At 44.6% G+C, this 24,212-nt stretch overlaps 1 protein-coding gene across 4 annotated transcripts in view; it reads left to right on the top strand.

Moving 5' to 3' along the window:
* The window catches only part of ADGRL1 (adhesion G protein-coupled receptor L1), a 691,532-nt gene that overhangs the window by 554,527 nt on the left and 112,793 nt on the right, over positions 1 to 24,212 (top strand). For all 4 annotated transcript variants that reach the window (XM_078681457.1, XM_078681438.1, XM_078681447.1 and 1 more), the window contains 7 exons: positions 2,073 to 2,176; positions 5,668 to 5,853; positions 6,977 to 7,015; positions 10,271 to 10,454; positions 12,783 to 12,905; positions 13,917 to 14,122; positions 22,081 to 22,251. In XM_078681457.1, the coding sequence (XP_078537583.1) occupies positions 2,073 to 2,176; positions 5,668 to 5,853; positions 6,977 to 7,015; positions 10,271 to 10,454; positions 12,783 to 12,905; positions 13,917 to 14,122; positions 22,081 to 22,251 (1,013 nt within the window). The remainder of the gene's footprint in view (positions 1 to 2,072; positions 2,177 to 5,667; positions 5,854 to 6,976; positions 7,016 to 10,270; positions 10,455 to 12,782; positions 12,906 to 13,916; positions 14,123 to 22,080; positions 22,252 to 24,212) is intronic.

Below are 24,212 nucleotides of genomic sequence, written 5' to 3'. Positions count from 1 at the left end.
GAATGGTTGGCAGAGGGATAACAGTTGGTAAAAGGTGTGTTGTTGGAGAGGGGTGCAGTTGTTGGGCACAGGATGAGTTATTATTTGGCCCTGGGTTTAGAAATGTCGAGGCGCATTATTATTGAATAAAGGTTCACGATATTGAAAGCAATGTGTGGTTTCAGATTCACAAGAGGTGCTGTAAATCTTCACACATAAAAGTACTCCTGTGCACAAATATACAAGTGTTTCCATATTCCCTGTTGTAGAGTGGTGTTCCATGTATAGTACTGTCCATCCCTGCCCAACGGACAGTCCCGTCATTGGTGCCTGTTATCCCATGTACAGTACTATCCATCCCCCGCATCATGCACACTCCCGGCCTTGCAAGGGGGTATCCCATGTACAGTACTATCCATCCCCCGCATCATGCACACTCCCGGCCTTGCAAGGGGGTATCCCATGTACAGTACTATCCATCCCCCGCATCATGGACACTCCCGGCCTTGCAAGGGGGTATCCCATGTACAGTACTATCCATCCCCCGCATCATGCACACTCCCGGCCTTGCAAGGGGGTATCCCATGTACAGTACTATCCATCCCCCGCATCATGGACACTCCCGGCCTTGCAAGGGGGTATCCCATGTACAGTACTATCCATCCCCCGCATCATGCACACTCCCGGCCTTGCAAGGGGGTATCCCATGTACAGTACTATCCATCCCCCGCATCATGGACACTCTCGGCCTTGCAAGGGGGTATCCCATGTACAGTACTATCCATCCCCCGCATCATGGACACTCCCGGCCTTGCAAGGGGGTATCCCATGTACAGTACTATCCATCCCCCGCATCATGCACACTCCCGGCCTTGCAAGGGGGTATCCCATGTACAGTACTATCCATCCCCCGCATCATGGACACTCCCGGCCTTGCAAGGGGGTATCCCATGTACAGTACTATCCATCCCCCGCATCATGGACACTCCCGGCCTTGCAAGGGGGTATCCCATGTACAGTACTATCCATCCCCCGCATCATGGACACTCCCGGCCTTGCAAGGGGGTATCCCATGTACAGTACTATCCATCCCCGCATCATGCACACTCCCGGCCTTGCAAGGGGGTATCCCATGTATAGTACTGTCTATACCCGCCTCACAGGCAGTCCCGGCCTTGTAGGGTTGTATCCCATGTATAATACTGTCCCTCCCCCGCCTCTCAGAGTCCAGGCTGGTAGTACTGTGAACCGCCCATATACACAGGGACACAATGTTTCTTGTTGCCCCTTTCACTGGATTGAGTACTTATCCCCTTGAAGAAGGACAGTATGTTTCATGGTGTCTGTAGTCTGAGTTCATATGCTAACTCTTCTCTTCCTTTGCCTCTCCCTTCTCCTTGATGTCTCTCTTTCCATATTTTATCACTTGCCCCCTTATTTTCCCCCTCCGGTACTCCGCCTCCCCCTGCATCCTTGTGATCTGCTGCTCCTTCTTCCTTGGGTCTGTTTCTTCGCTTTTGTCCCTCCCTCACCTTCATCCTCTCGCCCTTCCCTGTTCCTAACATTCTTACCTCTCCCTCTCATTCTCTGTTTTGCTGCTCCACTGAATTTTTACATGTATTCTCCTCTCTCTCCCACCCCATTACTTTTCTACTTTTTTGTTCCCTTTCCTCTTTCCTCAATTTTTCATCTACCTCTCCCCGTGTCTCTGGTGTGCTTTCATACTTTGTATTCTCCCCACGGCCTCCTCTTACTCTGCTCTTTCTTCTCCAATTGCCTTTCTCGCCTCCTGTCTATTTCTTGCTCTTCGGCATTTTTCCTATCCTATAATTTTCTTCTTTTCTCAATCGTTCTCGAATCTCTGCCTGTTCTCGATGCATTTCCCTTAAACCCCGCTCCCTCTCTATGCCACTCTCTCTCTCTCTTTGCGTCCCTCTCCCCACACCTCTCTCTCACTCTCTCCCGCCTCTCCCTTTCCCTCTCCCTACCTCTCCCTCCGCCCCCTTCCTTTCTCTCGCGCTCCTCTGCCCTTCTTCCCCCCTCTCGCGCTCCTCTGCCCTTCTCTCCCCCCGCTCTTAATTCTGTCTCTCCAGGAATCGCCTCGTTCCAGTGCTTGCAAACACTGGGTGCCTGGAACCCCAGGGGCCCGGACTTGAGTAACTGCACCTCCCCTTGGGTCAACCAAGTGGCTCAGAAGGTAGGTGGCCTGCGAGCTCACGTGGGAACTGCCTCTTACGTTGTGACAATTCCGGGAGACCACTTAAGAATGGTTTTCTAGCTGTGATAAGAAACACATTTTTGTTTATTCAAGGCAGGGCTTACATTATGTTGAATGTAACAATAAAAGGGCAATGAGCAACAATTCATCTGTTCCTTTTGTGCCATTTAAAGGATGAATTAACAATAGCACAAAAGCTATAAAAATCGTCACAGTGGGAGAGAGAAGCTGAATTACAATACAGAAAACTTGCAAATAAAAAACACATTTTAGAATCAAATGTTATGCTTATATAGTTAAAGTACATTAGTCCTGCCAATGGTTCATTCACAGTTAATAGTACAATTCCAAAAAAAGCACGTGATATGTCCTCTTTTTAGGTCTGGTTTGACAGCACAGCTGCCTTCGACCTGTTGTTAACAGTTCTTTAAAGTATTCCTAGAGTGGCCCTTGGCTCTGCCCCACAGGGATGTACCTTCTCACCCAATGCTCTTGGCTTTTGGGGTATCATTCCACCTCCTGTGCAGTTCTTGCACTGGAATGCCCAATGGACTATTTTACATCTCACAAGTACACTGACTCATCACACACTAAATTATTTTTTGTATACAGAAAGAGATTGGGGGTATTGCTTTTTTTTTACTGCAGGTGGCTCTCAACAATATTTTACTCAGGACTCAAATTGTAAGCCAGATCTATTACTTTAGCAGGGCTTGCCCTCCTGAGAAGCCTCCCTCTGAAATACCAACCTTGCTTCTCTGTCAAGAAAACAGGGGCTGCATCATTGCCCCTCTTAACACCACAATACTAGGGACAATGGTTGATGTGTCACTTGTGTAAGCACTACTCCCATTAACTGTGAAAATTAGTGAGAGTTCTACACACTTAATCTAAACTTTAATTATTGTATTGATTCCTCTTAAAGCATTGTTAAAGGGGCATTGCAGAGAACAGGAAACATATTGTCAAAAACAACTAAAATAATTCAACATTAAACAATAATCTTAATATGTACAGAAGAGTAAGGGCCTGAGCTAGAATTTGGCAGACGGGTTACGGATATCCTGTTTGCCTTATTACAAATGCCATAGAATATAATATACTTGTAATCGGGCAGAAGGGATATCTGTCACAATTAAGATGGAATAGCTCATCCATCAAACTCTGATACAGGCCCTTAGTTATAACATTTTTCTTTCGAAAACTTAAAAACTAACAACAATTGGCAAAAAGTAAATACTAAAAAAGAGTGACCACATTTTTAAGAACAATAGTATTCTGTGTAGCTGAGCTCAGCTATCAGTCAAGATTGAAGTATTGACTATGTTACACATTTGTCTCCACTTTACATGCCTGGAGCACGTAACAATATAACCCAGTGCATCGAAAAAGCATCACTTTGGAATCCCAGAGGACCGCTGCTTAATCTATTCTGTAACCGCTTTTAGGGTATTTACGGGCCTAGACATTTCATAAGGATTTGAAATGTCAATAAGACATTAATGAAGGAAGGCCAGCAGGTCCAGAGCCAATGCATACAATGTAAAAGCAACTGGAAAAGTAGCTTTTCCGTTTCTAGGTGCTTTTTTAAAGCACAAGAAATTAAGGAGCTTATTTACAAGCTTGACGTCACTTTTTCCCATGTTAAAAGTGACGCAATGGTGGCGCAAGGGGCTCGTAAATAAGTCCCTAGGTATTCGGATAGAGTTTTAGAATTTGTCTGTAAATGCAAATTTGAGAATTACTCTCACTTCATCAGTAACAGGTGAACTATGACAAAACAGCCTATTCAGTAGCCCTGATGACCGCCCTCTGCCCACCTTTAAATTGAGCTCCAGAAATAAGCACCAGCTTGTGATATTACACAATCGGTTATGATGTGATCAGTAGTTTTTTTGTACTTCAAAAAGTCATTCATGGTGGAGACCAGTTCGGATCTTACAGTTACCCAACTTTGTAATTTCTACATTTGTTTGGCTTAAAATACATGACCTTCGCAGTTCGATTAGATAAGAAAAACAGATGGGAGGGGAGTGGATCCCAGTGGTAGTCCACGGCTGTGTCCATAGTAGTACTGTGTTGCGTCGACGAGAAAGATGCATTTACTGTACCTGCTTGAGAAATGTGTGGTGCCTGTTCATCACATTTGTACCATTTGAGAAATTGATGTGTCTTTGTAATCATGCAAAAGCTTCAATAAAAAGAGTTAAAAAAAATAGACAGGAAAAAGGTATTTTTAGATTAGCTCACACCGACAGGCAAGCATTTGCTGCAAAAAGGTGTAGTGTCGTTATTCGCACCCTACAACCCTTGCCACATAAACTGGCATAGGCGCACCGATATTTTAAGATGCCTTAACAGAGGGACGTTTCTCTAAAGGAATCTGTGCCAATGACACCTACACGGTTTTAGAGGAGAAAGGCTACAAAAGAGACCCATTTGCTCCTTGGTACATTGTTTGCAACATTTTATAATTTAAAAAAATCAGTGACATGCAAAGAAAATAATTGACTGTAGAATTACATTTCATGTGTGCCGTGCAAAAATACAATTATGCCTTTACAGGGTAACAAGATCTTAATAAAACACATCAGTTTATGTAGGGATAAGCATAGAAACAATACACAAGTGGTATATGAGTGAAATAATATCTACAATTAAAAATATTAATTTAATTGAAAGTGGGAGTGAGCTAATCACCCTGACTTCTACTCTGTGACCCCAGAAATCGAGAGTATAATAGTTATTTACGGAATAATAAAGTATAGTGCACTACATAACTGATGTTTGTGTTTGAATCCCTTTATTTCTAAATGAAAAGATGTATTTTAAGATATGCGGAACTAAGATTCCAGCAGCGAATTTGTACGAAGAGCTCGGTTGTTTCCCTTCACAAAGTTACAAAGTTTGTGATCCTTGGAGGTGTCCCCCTGCGAACAAAGATTCTTGCACAGAAACGTTTTGTGAGAGGTTTTTGCTACAAACGCTGCTTAGCAGTAGGGAGAAGGTACAGGGGTGGGGCGAGGGCGAGGAAGGGGAGCAGAAGGGAGTAGAGGTGGGGAGCGATGGTCATGAGAAGAGACCAGGGTCTGACACAGTTTGAAAGAATCTAGGGCAGGGTGGAGAGAGTTCCTAGGGCACAAGAGACTGCCTACTCCACTATTTCCCAGCTTTTTCTACCATGGACTAATTTTGACAGATCTTTCCAGGAAGAAATTTTGGTCCATGTGCACTCTTAAGAAAGTTTCATGGTTAGATTTGAAACCTGGAAAAAGTTATTAGCATTCCAAAACGTTCTTGTTCAGTGTAACGGGTAACCACAGAGTTGTGAAAGGGGATGTGACGCCACAGTGAGTCTAACTGAATTGTTTCTTTCCAAAAATACTTGGATTGCCAGTGCCAGCTTCAGGCCTGATATGGGTCACTCAAAGACACCAATCTTGCTATTTTTCCTGTCTTTCCTGGCACAGATTAAAAGTGGGGAGAATGCTGCCAACATTGCCAGTGAGCTGGCACGCCACACCAGGGGACCCATCTACGCTGGAGATGTCAGCTCCTCTGTGAAGTTGATGGAGCAACTCTTGGACATCCTGGATTCACAACTGCAGACACTTCGGCCAATAGAGAGGGAGTCCGCCGGCAAGAACTACAATAAGGTATCTGTGAAGTGTTCTCCCTGTTCCCTGACAGGGCCACCTCATGATGGCATGGTCTATTGAGTTTTCTGATGTTTGGCAGACCCCCGGCGGTTGCTCCATTCTCCAAAACTGAAAGATCCCAGATATGCAGATCAATTCTTCGCCAATTTTTCAGTCTGTTGTGAAACCTTGAAGGAAAAATAGAAGCTCTTCCCTTCTCCCTAATTGCCTCAGTTTGAAGTCCCCTAGACATTCATATCTTATTATTATCATTCTCACTATAACCATTTAATTCGAAAGGTAATTGCTAAGTAGTTTATTTGTGTGTAAAGTAGTCAGTCTCAAGACTCCTAGACATGCAGATCTCCCCAACTTCCAATGGTGAAGTCTGGAACCCCCATCGAGTCTGATACCCCGTGTCTAGGTATATTTGCTGCCCACTTGTCATTGGATTGCTTGTGTTCCCATCTGGTGGGGACCAGGCCTGGCAGTTCGGGTTATTTCTTCTAAAGTGGAATAGTGGGGGAAATATAATGGACAGGAATGCCAGTGGCTCGGATGATTTCAAACCTTCCATCCATTATCTTTTTGTTTTTCTGAGTACAACACCCTAAGTGTGACTGGTATGCCCAGACCTGAGGCCCATGGTCACTATGCCTTAGGCATAAACCTATATCCTATTGACAAGGCCTATTAGGCCAAACATGGACTTGTGTTGGTTGTTTCCATTTGCAGGGACCCTGGACTGGCAGTTTATGATGGTCTGTTCTTATTTTAGAAGGACCAGGGCTGATTTTCTTGCGGCCAGTCTCTCTTTAGAGTGGCATAATGGCCAAAAAATGGACTGACGTGGAACCCTGAGTAATTACTAATGACTGACATGAATTCGAGCATTCAACCCATCACCTTTGTTGTTTTCCCCACTGTCATTGAAGACATCCTAGAACCTCTCAAAAAGAATATTACAGCTGCTGTGAGGTTCACAGCAGGTCAGTTCCATGTCCTATCCAGCCAGAAAACTTCAGACCACCACAATCGAACAACTTCTGTGTGTGAAACGTATCTGTCTCTTGGGTTATTGAGAGGATGAGGAAGAATGTCTTAAACTTGTCTCTTTTCTTTTTACCAACTGGAATCTCAGATGCACAAAAGAGAGAAGACTTGCAAAGACTACATCAAGGTGAGTTTGTGGACATGGCTTGCATGATGGTGCATCATGGAATAGATGAATTCTGATGAAGGCAGGGCAAGAAGATGCAAGATACAGGGCTTCACTCATCAGATATGGCTCTGGAATAACCAATGGGAGGGATGAAATACCAAGAGACCTCAGCTGAAGAAAGTGGGTAAACTTCAGAGGTGACGTAAGAATTGGAATGTACTGTCTGGAAGTGCAATGGGCAGATCCACGTACCATAATCAGAGGAGATGCTGAAGATGAGGCGTGTGGTACATTGGCATTGCCACATGCGGTTTTCATTCTATAATCATTAAAATGCTGTAGGTCAGGTCTGAGATGTGTGGGCCATGTGCTGAGGTCGTAATCTCATTGGACGGTGTAGATCATGACTGAGGAGCATTAGGAAGGCTCTCTGTTGGTCCGGGTTGTGTAGATGAGGCTTGAGGTGCCATGGCCAGGCGAGGTCTGGGTCTGGCAATGTAACAGCAGGTCAAGATTGAGGTTTGCTTTACAACACTGTGTAGGTTAAAAGCAACCCACCTTCTTTTAATCAACATTTTGGCTAGTATTAAGGGTTTGTGTTTAGCAAAATGTTCACGGGGTTTCGTTGCCAAGTTGTGCCTTGCGACATGAGGCACAATAACAGCGCTTAAGGTGTAAAGCAATACACAAACACACTGTTGGCATAAACCAGCATTGACGATAACATCTGAATCAGCCTTCTGAAAGGTTTCGTTAATAGCTTGCTATGTTCCTGACAATACTTTCAGAATAATTCAAATCATAAGTAGTATTGCTGGACTGAGGTCAGTAACATCCTATGCCCAGTTCAGAACACTTCTCAAGACCTTGCTGTTTTCTCAGGCATATGAGTAAAGGTTCTGTTATTGTGTAACTGTCGCCCCGCTTTCAGTGCCATGAAGCCGCCTGCTGTAAGTGCGCTTAGCAAGTATTTTTAACATAACATAACATAACATTGCTCCATGATAGCAAGCAGTTGTGTGATTGTGGGGTACTGTATACCACAAAGGCTGGCATGTGTTATTGGTTGACAAGGGTGTAGAGACAGTCTGCAGGGTGCTTGCTGGATTCTGGCTCAGGACAGTAGAGTGTCTGGGGGCAGTGGTAAAATTGGGGTGTGTGAAGACTTTCCTAACCAAATTTCACAATGTTTTTAAAAAAAACCTTTTTCAGCTTTTGGGAGCAACATTATAATAGAAAGTTGTGAAAAGAAGTAACCCTGCAAAATGGGCTTTGTGATGAAAACTCCCAGCAAAAACCCACTTTTTGCATCAAATTCTTTTACAAAAATGTTTTGCAGATTTACCTACGTTGTAAAGCTTTGCTGGCAAAATTAAAATTTCACGCTCCCCTCGTGTAACGTTACTTTCTGACCAGTCTAATCAGATGCCCAATACAAGTCCCACGAGGTAGCCTTTCCTTGGCCAGTGCATGATTCTTTTGGGGGTCGCTCAAGTTGTCTCCGTTCTTCCTCAGTGATCGATTGGTGAATCAACTTCACAAGGCAGTAGGGCTTCTTCACTTCTTATGCCTTAGATCTACTCAATCAACTGTATCCTTAGGGTTATCCCAACTAGAGGTGCCTGAAGTAACTTAGGATGTGATTTAAAGTATGGCGGTCTTTGCTCTGTCACTCAGGGTTGAGAAGGACATTGTCTGCCACCCTGACGGACAGAAGACCACCATATTTAGAATCCACTGCCATATTTATAGCTCAGCATAGTCCCAGCAGTGATACGTGTACCATCTGAGGAACCTCGACAGCAGTTTCTCAGAGGGTACCAATTTGATGGCCATCCACTAAACGTTTTGTTTATCAAAAACAAACTCCTACATTGGGACTTTGTTCTTGAAAAACAAATAACTAATGAGCTCCACACCCAGAGAGTTTGTTTCCTTAGGTGAGGGGGTCATTATTTTTATTTTTATGTTGGTCACAGCCATGTGTTCCTTGGCGGTGCTAGCCATTAGTGTAAGCTTTGCATCAACAGAGTCTACACACGCTCCGTTGATGAAAGCTGACAGTCTGTCCAACTCTAAATAAGTCGGGTGGACTGAAGTTTGGTGGATGGAGTACTCTGTTCGCCAAAGTCTGAATCATTCCCTAAGTCGGTGACATTTTTTAGATTTGTTTTTAAATATGTGAAGTTTATGAACGTAATGAAGCTTAAAACAAAAAGGAGAGGCCTTCAGCAACTCATCGCCACAACAGGGATCTGTTCCTCAGTTCCAGTCTGGCAGTGGGTCATTCTTGGAAAGTGAAACTGGTACAGGCCACAATCATTCTCACAGCAAGCCAAATTACCACTGTCAGTTCTGCACACCGGGCTCCTCCTCCCTGCCTGACCCTCATCCTATCCTCTGCCTGCCTCCCCTGCTTGCGCCTACACTCACCCCCAAGGAAAAATCCTGATGCTGCCCTGATCTCATTCCAAGGCATCCTGTCCAGAGTAACCAACACACAAGATCTCAGCAAACAGGAAATACTGATATTGACAATTTTCAGTACCAGGATGACCCGCACACGGCACATCCTGGAGCAGCAATTCATCATTATGACTTTTCCTTGATCCCTATGCATTGACGAGTCAAGTGAAGTTGGAAAATTATATATTTTCATGAATCCAAGCAGTTCCAGGCTTCTCATGTCTATGTATGTATAGTCAATATTTCACCTGCCCCTAGTCAAAGTCATAGTGATGTGACGCAACTGGTCTTTAGACAGAATGTCGGAAACAGAAATTTCGTGGACGAAAATATTGTGTCAAGAATATCGAGGACACAAATATTGTGAAGGTAAGTTTCTATAGGTAAGCAAAGTTTCACTATGTAAAACTCCACATATATGTACCTTGCCGGCATATATATCTTCCAGGTACGTAGATGTGAAGTTAAGAATAGTTAATCTATACTTACCTATTTGCACTTACTTTCTCGATATTTTGGTCCTCAATGTTTTTGGCATGATATTATGTCTACACGATATTTCTGTTTCCGATATTCTGTCAGTGATCCACGTAACTTCTGCCTTGAAGCAACTTTACAATTACAATAACTAAAATTAAAAATTTGAGTGATTGGAACATCTTGGAAGAGCTGTACAGAAATCCTAGTCCATTTAATTACAGTAGATGTTGCCTATATGCCCTGGATTTAGGTTCATAGGCAGATCTGGGAGTATAAAGAGACAAATGGCAGGGAAACCTGGACTGATGTTCTTGTGCTCCCCGGCAGGCGGTGGTGGAGACCGTGGACAACTTACTGCGGCCTGAGGCCCTTGAGTCATGGAAAGACATGAATGCAACGGAACAGGTGCACACCGCCACTATGCTGCTGGACATTGTGGAGGAGGGCGCCTTCCTGCTGGCCGACAACGTGAAGGAGCCAGCACGGTTCATCACCGCCAAGACCAATGTGGGTGAGTACCGCCGATAACAGGGATCTGACCCCAGACACAGGAGGGCTATGGACCGGCCACTACAAAGGACGAGTCGGATCTGCAGTATGGGAATGTAAGGGATCAGGGAACTTAAGTAGGGGGCTATAGGACAGATTCTGCCCAAGTGGGAAAGAAGGAGAGCAGTAGAGAGAATCCCATGCTGCCCCTGACTGAGGAGCATAGCTGAGACACTGAAGAGGAACAGAAAGTCTTATCTACAGCAGGGAAGCTACAATGGGGGGGAGAGCAGACAGGAGAGAAGGAACCTACCTATCCAATCTCTTACTCTCCCCCCTCCATTCTCTTACTCTCTATTATCTCCCTCAAATCTTTTACTCTTTCGCCTCCCTGTTCAGTGGTGTTGTCTTCTTTGTCAATCTCTTAATGAGGTGAAGGATTAGATGGAGGGCTCAAGAACCTCAGAGAGGGTAGAGGGTGAAGTCCGGAGGATGGAAGGACACTTGAGAGGGTGTGGGGCGGGCAAGTGAGGTGGCTCTGGGGCACCTGAGTGGTAATGGGGGAGACGACTACACCCATGTTCTGCAGGATGTGGTGGTGATGTTGAGGCCGCGTACAGCTAGACGGCAATCCCCATAGGCCCTTCACACCAAGGATCCCATGTTCCTAACAATAGTGATGCTTTCTCCTCTCTGACCTATCTCCACTTCTCCCTCATCTGTGTAGCATCTCTTATTCATTTTCTTCTTTGCCTAATCTTTTCTCTCCCTATCTCTGCCCAGTTTCTTCCTCCTCTCTGCCAAGTCCCTTCCTCCTCTCTAGTCTGTTTCTTCCTCAGCTCTGTCCATTCTCCTCATCTCCCTTCTTTCAGCCAGGAGTCTCCCTCTTTTCTGCAAAATCTCTTATTACTACTCATCCAAGCTTTTATTCTCCTCCTTCCATTATTTTACTCTCTAGTCTCTCACTCCAAACACTTATTCTCTCTCTTTTCTTTCCAGGTGTGTTGTCTTCTTTGTTAATCTCTTAGTCCCCTCACTTCATTTTCTTGCTCTCTATTCTCTCACTCCTCTCAATTCACTCTCACTCTTCTCTGTCCAGTTCTGTTGTCTTCTTTATCACTTTCTTTCACTCCTTCTCTGTTGAATCAAGTATCATCACTGTCTCACCTCTTACTCTCCCTCTGTCCAAACTATCATTCCTCTATGTCCAAACTCCTAAGTACCCTCTCGTATGTAATTTGTCTTATGTCCTTTCCTCTCTTCGCCATCTTGAAATCTGGATCATCACTGTGCATTCTCGTACTCTTACTTCTCTGTAAAATCTCTGCCTTCTCTCTTTCCAAGCTCTTTACTACCCCCGGCCACCATTCTCCATGTAAAATTCCTCACTCCTTTTTCCTAGTATCTCACCTGGTAGACCAATCTCTTATTCCCCCTTCTGTCTGCCCTTTCTCTTATTCCACATTCTCTCTAGGCCATCTCATGCTCTATCTCAACACCCTCTCTTTCATTCTCCCTCCCCTCTATCTATTCTTCCCTCATGTCTGTCCTGTCTCTTACTCTGCCTTTCTTTTCAGACCCCTTATTCCCTCTCTTCTCTGCACCATCTCTTACTCTAGCCTTGTCCCCATCTTTTACTCTCCCTCATCTTTGTCCAATCCATTTCTCCCTCCTCTCTGCCCCTCTGCCCATGCTTGCTCTCCTCTGGTCTATTTTATGGTCTCTGTCCTTGCTCTGTTTCTTAGACTCCCTGCCCTCGGTCCCATTCCTCATTTTTTCTCCTTTTACCCCATTTCTCACTTTTCCTCTAATTAGCCTGTTTTCCCCCATCTGCAGTGTCTCCTATCCTCCTTTCCCTACATCCTCTTCTCCCTTCACTATGTCGAATCTGTTTTCAAACTCCCCTCTGTCCCATCTCTCATACGAGTGCTAAATGTATAAAAGAATAAGTGCTGATGCCCAAAGTTTTGCTCTGAAACCCATGGACGGTAATGTTGTGGTTTCCAAATCCAAGGCTAAGTTGATTTCATCTCATGCCTCTTTCTTCCACCTCCTGGCAATCCCTGCCACTTTAGCTCACTCTTGCTGGTTCTTTTTCATCCCTGCTTCCTCACTTTGCCACTATTTTTCCACCTTTCTCTTCGCCCACTTCCCCCTTACCTTACCTCTCTGTTGCTCTAGGTCAAAACTCTGATGAGAGCAATAAGTGCCAGTCCCCAAAAATGGCTGCTGGTGGCCCCACCGCAAATTAGTGTCTCAAATGAAGCTCTGCTCACATCCACCACGCTCTAGTTCATCTTTTGCTGCCTCATCTCCATGTTTCTTATTCTCCCTCCTTCTTCTTCCTTAGTACTTGAGGTGACTCTTCTGAACACTGAGGAGCAGGTGCATGAGCTAGTCTTCCCGCAGGAGAACCTGAGTGAAAGCTCCATCCAGCTGTCGGCCAACACCATCAAACAGAACAGCCGCAACGGTGAGTGCAGGTGCCGGCAACTCAGTCGACGCCCGAGCGTGGGACTAAGCGGCAGAACTGAGGGAACGTTGCCAGCTGCCGTGGCCCGTAGTGGGGGTACTGGGCAGGCGGTGACGTGGGGAGGGGGAGGGGCAGGGTGGGGGTAGTAATGTATGGATTACGGACTCTAGCAGGTAAGTAAACATATAAATAAATAAAACAAATTAGGTTGAGCGCACTGCATCGCATTTGGTGATGCAGTGCACGCAACAAAATTTGTTTTATTTATTCATATGTTTCCTTATCTGCTAAAGTCCGTAATCCATACATTACTACCCCCCACACTGCCCCTCCCCCTCCCCACGTCACCACCCGGCCGGTACTCCCACTACCGTCCACGGCTGGTTACCAGGAAGGATTTGATTCATCATTTGCAACAGCTTCCCATGCGCAGTGATGCGCGCGCCCCCTTCCTCTGAGGTGTGCAAATACTGCAGTATGCTATGGTGCGGGGGATGGCGGTAAGTGGATGAGAGAAGCTCCCTGCCTGTGAGATGCGCAGAAACACTGCATTAGATGCTGGCTCTGGAAATGGTTTGCAAATGTAGGTGTGTGAGAGAAGTTCCCTGCCTCTGAGGTGTGCAAACGCTGCCTTAAGGTCGGGTGCAGGAGGGTGGTATATAAGTGAGTGAGAGAAACTCCCTGCCTCTGAGGTGCGCCAACACACTGCATTAGACTCTGGCGCACGGATGGGTTGTAAGTGAATGAGAGAAGCTCCCTGTCTATGAAGGGACGCAGAAGCACAGTGTTAGACTCTGGAGCTGATGAGTCCCTTAGAGAATCTCCTATAGGCCCCAGAGATAAGATCATAGTCTTTTTTCAGTTTCACTTTTCAGCTTGTGTACTTATTCCTCTTGCATGATGTGGTCCACTACTGATAGCCCAGCCTGTGGTGTCCCATCATTCTTTGGTGTGATCGGTCACAAAAACATATATTTGGATATAGCTCATGGCCCCGTTTTGCCCTCACAGGTGTGGTCAAGGTGGTCTTCATCCTCTACAACAACCTGGGGTACTTCCTGTCTACAGAGAATGCAACGGTGAAGATCACCGGGGACTACAGCTCCGCCACCCCTTCCCTGGTGGTCAACTCCCAGGTGATCGCTGCCTCCATCAACAAGGAGTCCAGCCGCGTCTTCCTCATGGACCCCGTCATCTTCACCCTCCCCCACCTGGAGGTATGTGCAGCCAAGGCTTACCTGGGGACAGAGTCAGCACGGACGGTAGAGGAGTCAGGTGAATTTCAGAGTGGTGGGTACCTCTGAAAGGCTAGTAGGACTCAGGCAAAGCTCAGGTAGGGTTGCTCAATTGACAAGGGACTGAACCAGGTCCAGCCCTATCAAGTTCTTTAATAGTCAGTCCACCTGTGGGGTTTCCTGTTGTTTTAGCAGCACAGTGGCATCGCTCCGGAGCTGTTTGGTCTGATGGGGAGGGTTCTCTGGCTGCTGACCATCACGAGAAACAGCAACACACAGATTCACCTTTTTTCCCATAATGCTCCTCAAACATATGTATACATATTAGATGAAACATGCATCCCTCACCTCTTCTGTACAATTCACATCTCAGCAACGAAGAATGTTTGTAAACTCTCCCCCGGCTTAGCAGTGAAGGTTCACCCGGACATTATACCACATACAAACTGTTTCCATCACATTATACTCCTACCCCAACCCTCTGCCCCATAGAGGCAAACGTGTGTCTGTAGAGAAGATAGAATTCAGCCAAGAAAGCAACAGCAGTGATAAGAAAGGCGAGGAGGAAGGTTGTCCACCGTGTGCTTTAATACATTCTGACCAAACTGGTTCCATTGAGGAAGCAAGTAGAAACAAGGTAAGACCTTAGAAGGTGACACTATGTTTGATCAGAAGTAAGAGGTGAAGCTGAGCAATAGGATAGAGTTAGGGTCTGACATACCAATGCCAGGCCCAGCGCCCCATTTTCTTTGTTTACTGCTTTGTGCTGGGGTAAGTAATGACCTTCACATTGACCAGTAAGCTTTAACCCCTTATGATTGCCCCGCTTCCAAAAGAGATGTGATTGAGAGTGCAAACTGAAGCAACCCACTATGGCACAAAAAAATTGGTTTCTGGCTGACAGCAAGTAGGAAATTCAACGTTCTTGTTGCAGTAACAGCTCAAATCCAGCCTGGAGCTGAGCCTGTATCAGCAAAAGGAACTGTTCTGTTGATCAATTTCATATAATTTTCTATAGGTGTTTAATCTGGAAAGCTGTCACTTGCTCCGTTTTCTCAGCACAATCTCTTATTTCCCGGTAGATTAATTTAGGATAATGGGCTCCTGGTACTGGCACAAGTTCATCTTAAACAAACTAACACTCTTCCAAAACAAAGGTTGTCTTCCAGGGCTTTTTCTCTACTCCCTATTGCCTGTAAAGCTCTGAAACAAATCCTTCTACCAGGCCTACTCGGAGATTGGTAATCACTTGAATACTTAGCCTAGAGGGGACTCTCTAACCAAACTATGTCCATGTCTGTGGCCTCAGGTCAAAAGAAGGCCTTGTGACTCCAGCTGGACATGTGCCCCCCTCTCCTTGCTTACGGGTCGGTGGCAAATTTTCATGCAGGTCCGTCCATTCCCTGCAGATCCATAGCAAGATATTTAAACTCTCTTCCCAAGAAGAGCAGAAAGTCAGATTTCTTCAGAATACATTTGGTTTCACCTCAGAGGCCTGTGAAGAACAAAACGAGTTTTGACTAATTGAGAAACACGCAGTACAATATTTTAGTCTGTTTGCTTGAAAGACATCTCAAGCCAATCTATCCCTTCGAGGAAGGCCTGGCAATGACTACCATGCATCAAAATGAAGACTTTAATTCGAAGGAACCAGCCAGCCTGAAAGGAGAACAATTATTTGTGTAGATTATTGTTTTAATCGGTCAATTTCTGGGAAATGCACAGGACTCGTGTGCCTGGCATCCATCTCTCAGGTCCACAGCGTTATTCCTTGCCAGGTCACTCCGCCTGCCCCCCAGACTCAGAATTCATGGCAGACATTACCCCACGTGCAGTAGAACTCTGATGGTCAGCAGTCAGACTGCTGCTGGTAATGGGAATGCATGTTTAACTAAGTATGAAAAAACTGTACTTCTACCACGAATGAGTAAGATATTTGAGAATTTTACAAAAATCGTGTCCTCGTTTTAGCGATCTGAAGCACTGAAAATACTTCCTATATCAAAATAAAACCCTTCATTTTATTCATTTACACCAGTCTCATCTGTTTAAAATCTTTCAGTTCTACAGCTCTGATTCCAGCTACCTTGTGTTCTGGAGTGCCTTGTGCTTGTCATAAATATAGAATGTTAGCGCTTTGGTTCTATATTAGAACTGTGTGGTGGCACTGCATTAGAACCCCAGGGAATCAACTGACATGCTGTTGCTGCTGTTGGAGGTACATGTTTTACTCAGCATGTCAGACGAACTGAGGACGATATTTTGAATTTACAGAAAACGTGTCCTCATTTTAGCTTCAGGAGCACCTTCCCTAATTTCTGTGAGAAAATGATGAGTGGAAGCCGTTCTCTCTTAATCATGGTTTGTAAAATCTGACCCGAGTATTAGCATTTTTCACAGGTTGAAATCACCTTAGAACTCTCCACAGTTCTTTTAATTTAGTGTGATACCACTATACATAATTTGGATTGTAACTTAAATATGCTGTAATCCTTTCTATATACCTTGTTCGGTGCCCTCATATCCAGGCATTCACAAAAATGTGTTTAAAATGCCACTAAAATCTCAGAGAAAAAATCCCCAAGGTATGTATTTTTCTAACCTTCCAGCAAAATCATCCCATGAAAAACATCCTGTTTTACAAACAATTTTGCAATTTGTACAGAGAAAAATGTAAGAGTCTGAGTTAGAATACCAAAATTACCCAAGGGGAGGGCAAGCCAGGTAGTTATTGACTGGGGTGGAGTAGGACCTTCTTCTTTGCCTGGGCGCCTCTGACTCGACCCCGGTCAATAATGACCTGGGAGTACCCTCCCCGTGGATAATATTGCCTAATTAATAAACCACTATTCATCAATGATTGTAAGGTAACAAGTAAAAATTCTGCAATCACAGCTTTCCAATGAACAACCTTTTAAGTTGCTGAATCCAACCGCCTATTGGGGTTCTACAGTTCAAAACATTGCATGCAATCCCTTTTTTGTGAGGATCATATAGGTGCAGTTGTTTTCTTGTAAGGAGACAGACACCAAGCCACGATTGTTTCTTATCTATTCTCTTTCTCTCTTAACCTGCTGTTGTGTGGGTGGTTCCTCTCCATTATTCTTGTTCTTCTTCCTCCTGCTAGTCCCATCCCTTTTACACCCCTTCTTTTTTCTCTACTTACCCTTCTTCACACATGTACTTCCGCTCCTGTTCCAATCTCCCTTCTGTAGCTTTTGAGACATACATGTTATTCTTACAATCCCTCATGTTTTAGGAATCGCAAGAATTTTTTATTTCTCCTGTTTTCCTACTAGTCGTGGGATTTGGTACCAACTGGTTTTTCTTCAAAGATGTTGCTCGTTATTTTCTTAGTTCACAAGAATGGAGATTCACCAGACTGGTGTTGTCAGACTAGTGCCTTCATTTTTTATTTTCTTATACCAAAATGAACTGTAATCAAACAATACAATACATAGTGTTAGATTAAAAAAGATAATCACAGTTTACACAGCGTGCCAGCTGCTGGTTCCTTCCTATGAGCGGATCATCAGGAGGCAATGATTAAATCACATTTAGAGACGAATATGCCAACATGAAAATAAATAAGAGAGATACCAGGAAAGACAGAGTGCTGATCCTGCAAAAAGCCAATATGTGTTTTGGGAAGCAAGCAATTCAGGCCTTGGAAAGCTTTTAGAAATGTTAATTGTTTCACTGTAAGCCAATGCCACATAAATATAAGGACAGGAAAAAAGAAAACATTCTACCACTTGAAGTGGTGGCTGTATGCTTGCAATAAAAATTCTAAATATATAATTAATAGAATAGGATGGGGTCTTCTTAACAAAATGGCGGGGAAACCTGTTTTACTTTCAATACAAAGCACTGGAACATATGATTCGTATTGATGCAAGGAAACATACTATTGGCTTTGAATTTCTGTAACCTGAAGACATAGTTCCAAAACAGAACTCACTCTGAAAATTGGATGGAGAATTGTAAGAAAAAAGGCCAGCAAAAGTAAATAATGAGCATATTAGCCTTGGCACTGAAGTGCACTTCTTTTTAGGCAATTGTGCATGTGATCTGACGAAATACTGTCTCTCACAATGCAAGAGAGCCAATCGCTGAATGAAGTGGGGTGACCTGTTGCCCCATCCTCTATGCTGTGGTGGGAAGAAGGAAAATATGAATGACAATTGAACAGCCCAATGGGGATCAAAAGGGCTGACCCAAAGTCCCTTCATGAATGTATATACATTTGTAGGTCTGGCGTTAGCCCAGACCTGTTGATTTTACAAATATTATATATATTAAATACTTACGTATAAGGCTTTCAGACAGCTCATTTCATCCATTGGTCTGTTATTGTATCATTCGCATTTTCTTCCATCCACTACAGCATGGGGCATTGGGTCAGCCCACTTCAGGCCATTGGCTAACTTCACTGGGAGTGATGGCAATCTGCTCTTACATCTGCAGACAAAGTAGTTCCTTCAGTGTCAGGGACTACTATGGTAATTTGTGCTTTTTGAGACAAATTAAAATATTTTTGCATTTAGTCAAGCTTTTATTTATATAAGTGAAGGTCAAGCACCTCGTTCAAAAATAAATATTCACAAAAACCATGCCAAACAGAAAACCAGCATTAAAAAAAGCCAAAAGGCTGGCGGACAATTATTGTGACTTTTAGTTCATTATATGAAACTGATAAACTAAGACTGAGTATATGCCAGACCTAGAAGAACTAAGGGGGTAATGGTCAGTGATGAAGACTACATTTCAAAATGTCTGCCCTACAACTTAGAAAAAGATGCGGAGAACAGTATTGGCCCTGTATGTTCTCTTCAAATGGAAGTTGTCTCTCTCCAAGTAGACCTGGTCCTTTGAATAAGGCAGGGCTAGTACTCAGAAGCCTCCTGCCACCTGTCCTGTGGGATCCCCTTCCTTGCACAGTCATCCTGCTTTTGAGGAGTGCAGGGTTCCTTCTACTCTCTTCCATTGAAGGTGAACTCTTACAAACAGTCTTAGCTAGATGTTCACAATATTGGGAAGGTCCTAGCTACAATCCAACCACTGCTGATACTCAGAAGGACTTCTGTTTCCATTAAAGGAGTAACCTTCAGGGGGTGGGAGATGAAATAGCACTTTTTGCAGGCGGCGTTATGTTAATTAGCGTTTAGCGACCACCGCCCTTAGCGTGTGCCAGGTTACATCTAAACACACACAGAAATCGGTATTGCCACCAACAAATGTGGCTAAGGAGGAAAGAGAGAACTGGTGTTTGCACTGGACGTTTCCGGCCTAATGCGATTTTGGCTTAGATTACAAAAAGCTAACCCACCCAACGACTCGAGGCTTGGAGTTTTCTGCCTGAACTGCGTGACCGTGATATCGGGCGCGAGATTCCCACCAGTAATGATTTACTTCCGTGGGAAGTCTGTAAACATCGCGAGATCAATGGAAGTACCAGAAGGGGCATTAAAGATGTGGATTGATAAAGGGGGAGGAAGACGCGGATTGAGGGAAGGCGACGTTTATATGGAAGACAAATGGGGTGGTGTGTGGGAGGAAGAGGAAATTGTAAGTGTTCTTGTGAAGAATGGATGCTACAACGCACGATATAAAAGCTATGCTACTTGATTGCATATGTGCTAAATGTTCAATAAAATGTAACTGTGAAAAAAGTGAAGACACTGAAATCGTACATTACCAGCAAAAGTTTAGTTTTGCACGTGTCTTTTTAGCCATTGTCAGACTGACTCTAGGAGTGGCCCTAATAAGAGATAATGGCCTCCTCGTGTGAAAACCTTGGCAAATGCCTGAATAACAGGACTTGTGGGCACCGATACATACTGTTCAGGAATTCTGGCATCTACTACAGTGATATGACCATGTTTTCAATTAGCAGGTGTGGTCTGCAGTCACATGGCTTGGAATTACAAGGTGTGGTATAGAGCAGCTAAGGATGGGTGGGTGGGTGTGACGTCACATTGCTTGTCACTGATGGGAGAAACATTCAGAGACTGGTCATGGATGGGCGTGACATTACGGGGCTTGTCATTCCTGCGAGGGACGTTTAGGTAAGCCTGGGCGGTGAACTCCGCTCCGTTTGCGGAGTTTCCTGCACTCCAGTTTACGTGGAGCTTGCAGAGTTACGAATAACTCCGCATCACGTTCACCAACGTCAAGTTGGCAAGCGTGAAGCGAGGAAAATAAACCTCCCGGCGAGATTTTTCCTTGTTGGCGATCGTCAACATCAAGTTGGCAAGTGCGAGCGTGGAAAATAAACATACCGGCAAGATTTTTCAACACGGGGTGGTCAGGTTTCCCACTGCGAGTGGTCGCGTATGCTCGCGATCGCTCGCGATGAGAAACGGCTTGTTCGCAGTGAGAAAGCTGTATTTATCACTATGTTATAAAGTAGCTGTCAATAACGACTGTGGCGTCACAAAGTTTTGCATTGATGACTGTGAAATCACAAAGCTTTCATTGACAACTGTGACCTTTGAAGACATTCCCAGTGAGGGGTTTGATAGTGTGCTGAAAATTACCAGAAGTTGGGGTTACAGAAATATTGCCTACAGTTTGAGAGACGGCATGGCAGACTCCCAGGGTCTGGAATTCTTCGGTGCATGGGGGTCCTAATCCATCTGTAACACCAAGTGCAGAATCTGCAGGCATTTTATAGAATAAGTGAGGTTCAGGGAACATCTTGAAAACAACAAAACCATGTCCTATTGCCAGGACCACTGAAATTTTGTGATTATGCAGCCACATCGTTTTTTGCATAGTTATAGATTTGCCATATTTGCCACATAATTCATCATCTGCTGCATAATCTGCCGATTTGACCCAAAAAAACTTGTTTCCATCTTAAATAGTTCAAAAGTTACTAAAAACCCAGCTGCATGTGTTGCCGCACAGTGGAAGGCCCCATGCAAAGATTGACTGTTCATCTTTCTGTTGCTTATTGCTTTATTTGGGTGATAAACTGGTACTAATGAGGTGCAACCAATGGCCAGACAGTGTCAACAAGTGTAAAAATGACAAAATAATGAAGTAATACGATCACAAAATGTGCCACATTATTCTTAGGGTGACCAGAATTTTAAAGCAATAAACCGGGACATTTCACAAAAATAGAAGAAGGACTATAACTTTATGTCAAGCGAGCGCGCAGAATGACAGCGCTCCTCAGCAGAGAATTACAAAACCGACAGTAATAACATACATAAGATGCTATTTTTAAACCCAGTAGCTTGCCTGTGAATTAAATTGCTTTCTTGGAACAACTGCTAACTATCCCTGTTTTGTAAAACATAAAAAACACCTCTCCCGTTTTTAGTCGACCCTTTCCAAAAACCGGGACATGAGCTACATTTCTCGATATCTGCCCGGACAGCTGGTGAAAAACGGGGACCGTCCTGGCAAATCCGGGACGCCTGGTCACCCTAATTATTCTGCATAATTTGCATCTTCTTGCAGCATAAATTATTCAGTCCTGCTGCACAGTTTGGCCCTCCCCTTCCGCATAATTCCAGTCAGGGCCAGACTGGCCGTAGCGGGCACTGGGCGTTTGGGGGCCGGTTTTAGGCCCCTGGGGGGGCATTTTTTTTACGAGGGCGGGCAATATCTTCCCCCTGTAACAAAATCGTTTGAAACTGGCCCTGCAAACAGCTTGGCTGCACTCTCCTCCTTCCTCCTAGGGGAGCCGGCCGAGCAGTGTGCCAGGGTCGGTTTTGGTTCCCAGTCCGGCCCTGATTCCAGTGGCCATGCCTATTGCCTGTCTGTCACATTGGAGCCTATGCCTGCTGTCTATACCACTGCATCCTAGCTTATCATCGTTCCATCCTTATCTTATGTACATTTATATGTATTCACCTGCACATAGTTGATAGTAGTAACTATACACTTGAAAGACCATTAAATCTTCAAATACTTTTCCAATACAGACCAAGAGCCACTTCAACGCCAACTGCTCGTTCTGGAATTACTCAGAGCGCTCCATGATGGGATACTGGTCAACGCAAGGTTGCCGGCTGGTGGACACCAATAAGACCCACACCACCTGCGCCTGCAGCCACCTCACCAACTTTGCTGTACTGATGGCGCACCGGGAAATAGTAAGTGTCAAGACAGCTGTGCGTGAGGGATAATGTCTTACATCATGTGAAGATGTCATTGTGTGTTGAAGTGAGGGGACTCCTCCACCACAGGGGCTAGTAACATTCTGCAATATGATGGGAAGTTTTCAATCCTGCCGGTCCACCTGGCAGATACCACTGCTTCAAACAGTAGAGAAATATTTTATTCATAGTAACCGATTGTGAGTATTTCTGCCGCCACCTGTCAACTAAGTAAATCAACATGATGCAGGAGGCACTGCAGTTGTCAAAGTCAATTTTGCACTATTCATTGTGACGGACAGGTGACGCTAGAGACAGCAAACACAAGCGTAATGCTCATTGTAACTGATAGGTGATGCTGTTGCTGTGAAAGTCAAATGAATTGTTCGTTGTAAAAGACAGGTGGCGCTGCTGTCAACAAAAATCATCTCTGTAAAAAGTTGCTAAATTAATGATATTGCAAGTAACAGGTTTGTATGACAGTGAATAGGGGAGGGAATGGCGCTGATGCCAACTATCTTTTTCGGAGAGCCGGCACTGCTGCAAGCAGTGGATGCATACAACGTTCCTCAACCGATTAACTTACATGCAAACACTAATGCTCTCAGAGCGTCTACCCTGACGTTTTTCAGTTATTTTACTGTTATTCTGTACAGCACATTTATTTCAAAGTTATTTTATGCTTTGAATAATTTCTTATTGATGTACTAAGGTCACACTATAAGCCTCACCAACTCCACTGTCCTTATACAGCCTTTTCCTGCCCTCTGTCTCTTGTACAGTGTTCCTTCCTTCCTACCCACTGTGTACCTGATCAGGTTCCTCATCCTCTTGACACCATCTGGTCCGCCCCTCTTTGGAGTGTCTGACATCTGTGGAGATTCTGGAGAAGTGGTCTTCAGATCTAGGGTCGGGAGTAGTAACGTGATCTTTGTTGAAACCAACTAGATGTGCAATATATATTTTTGACAAAAAATCACACACATTCAGTTTAGCTGGATTGACACATTTAACTGGAAGACACTGTTGCGAATGTTGGGTGGTGTTCTGTCAGCTGTCCTACTATTATATTTCCTTCAGTTCTTAGGTCTCACCTGAGGCAGCGCCTTCGCTGTCGCTTATTAGACATTTTGTTTACTTACAGGGGGCTTAGAGGCCGCCCATTGTATTCGACTGGTTGGCTTCACCGTCCCTCTCATTTCCTTGCTTCTCTGTGCTCAGCACATACCAGTTTCACTTCGTCTTCGTATGTTTGTCCTTCCCCTGGAGCATGGCTGAAGTCCCTCTTCATTGTTCAGTCTCCTTCGCCTGCTTGTGCAGCTACTTTTTTTCTTTTAATTGCAGCACTCCACAAGAGTGCATGTGTTTGCAGGCCTACTTTTCTCCACACCCACCCCGTCCCACATTGTTGCTGGTGGCCTGTCGTCATTGCTTACCCAATCTCTCCACCTTCCTCCTCCCTCACTGTGTTGGTTGCCCCATCCATCCCACACCCTTCCTCGTTGTGTTGCTTGCCTCGTCCGGTCCACCCCTCTCTTGAAATGTGTTGCTTGACTGCCCCCAGTGTGGTTCCTTGTGCAGCCCCTCCCATCAGACAAAAAAAGCTAAGATGCAGCCAGTGCAGGCTGTATCATGGTGTTTCTTTCCCTAACTTTCAGCCATGCTGTAACGCAGCCTCGCTGCTGTACAACATGGCTAAAAGACATGGACAAAACCAATAGCTATGGCATAGATAAGACCTATCGGCCTATGCTTGTTTGTCAAACTGGGATACAATTATCGAAAATCAACCAATCGTTTTATACTTGTCCTTGCCCACGGGAATGCCACCCAAAGAGATCATGCTTGATAAAAACGCCGCTCTTGACAAGTGCTGGATAAGTATTCATTTGTGATGTTGCCAGCAGGTTAAAAAATGCTTTCATATGGATCCCCAAGATCTGGCAGTCGGCTCTTGG

This window comes from Lissotriton helveticus, chromosome 1_1 (assembly GCF_964261635.1).
Source record: "Lissotriton helveticus chromosome 1_1, aLisHel1.1, whole genome shotgun sequence".
Taxonomy (NCBI): domain Eukaryota; kingdom Metazoa; phylum Chordata; class Amphibia; order Caudata; family Salamandridae; genus Lissotriton; species Lissotriton helveticus.
The sequence above is the reverse complement of the archived record's forward strand: the minus strand, read 5'-3'. Positions and strand labels throughout refer to the sequence as shown.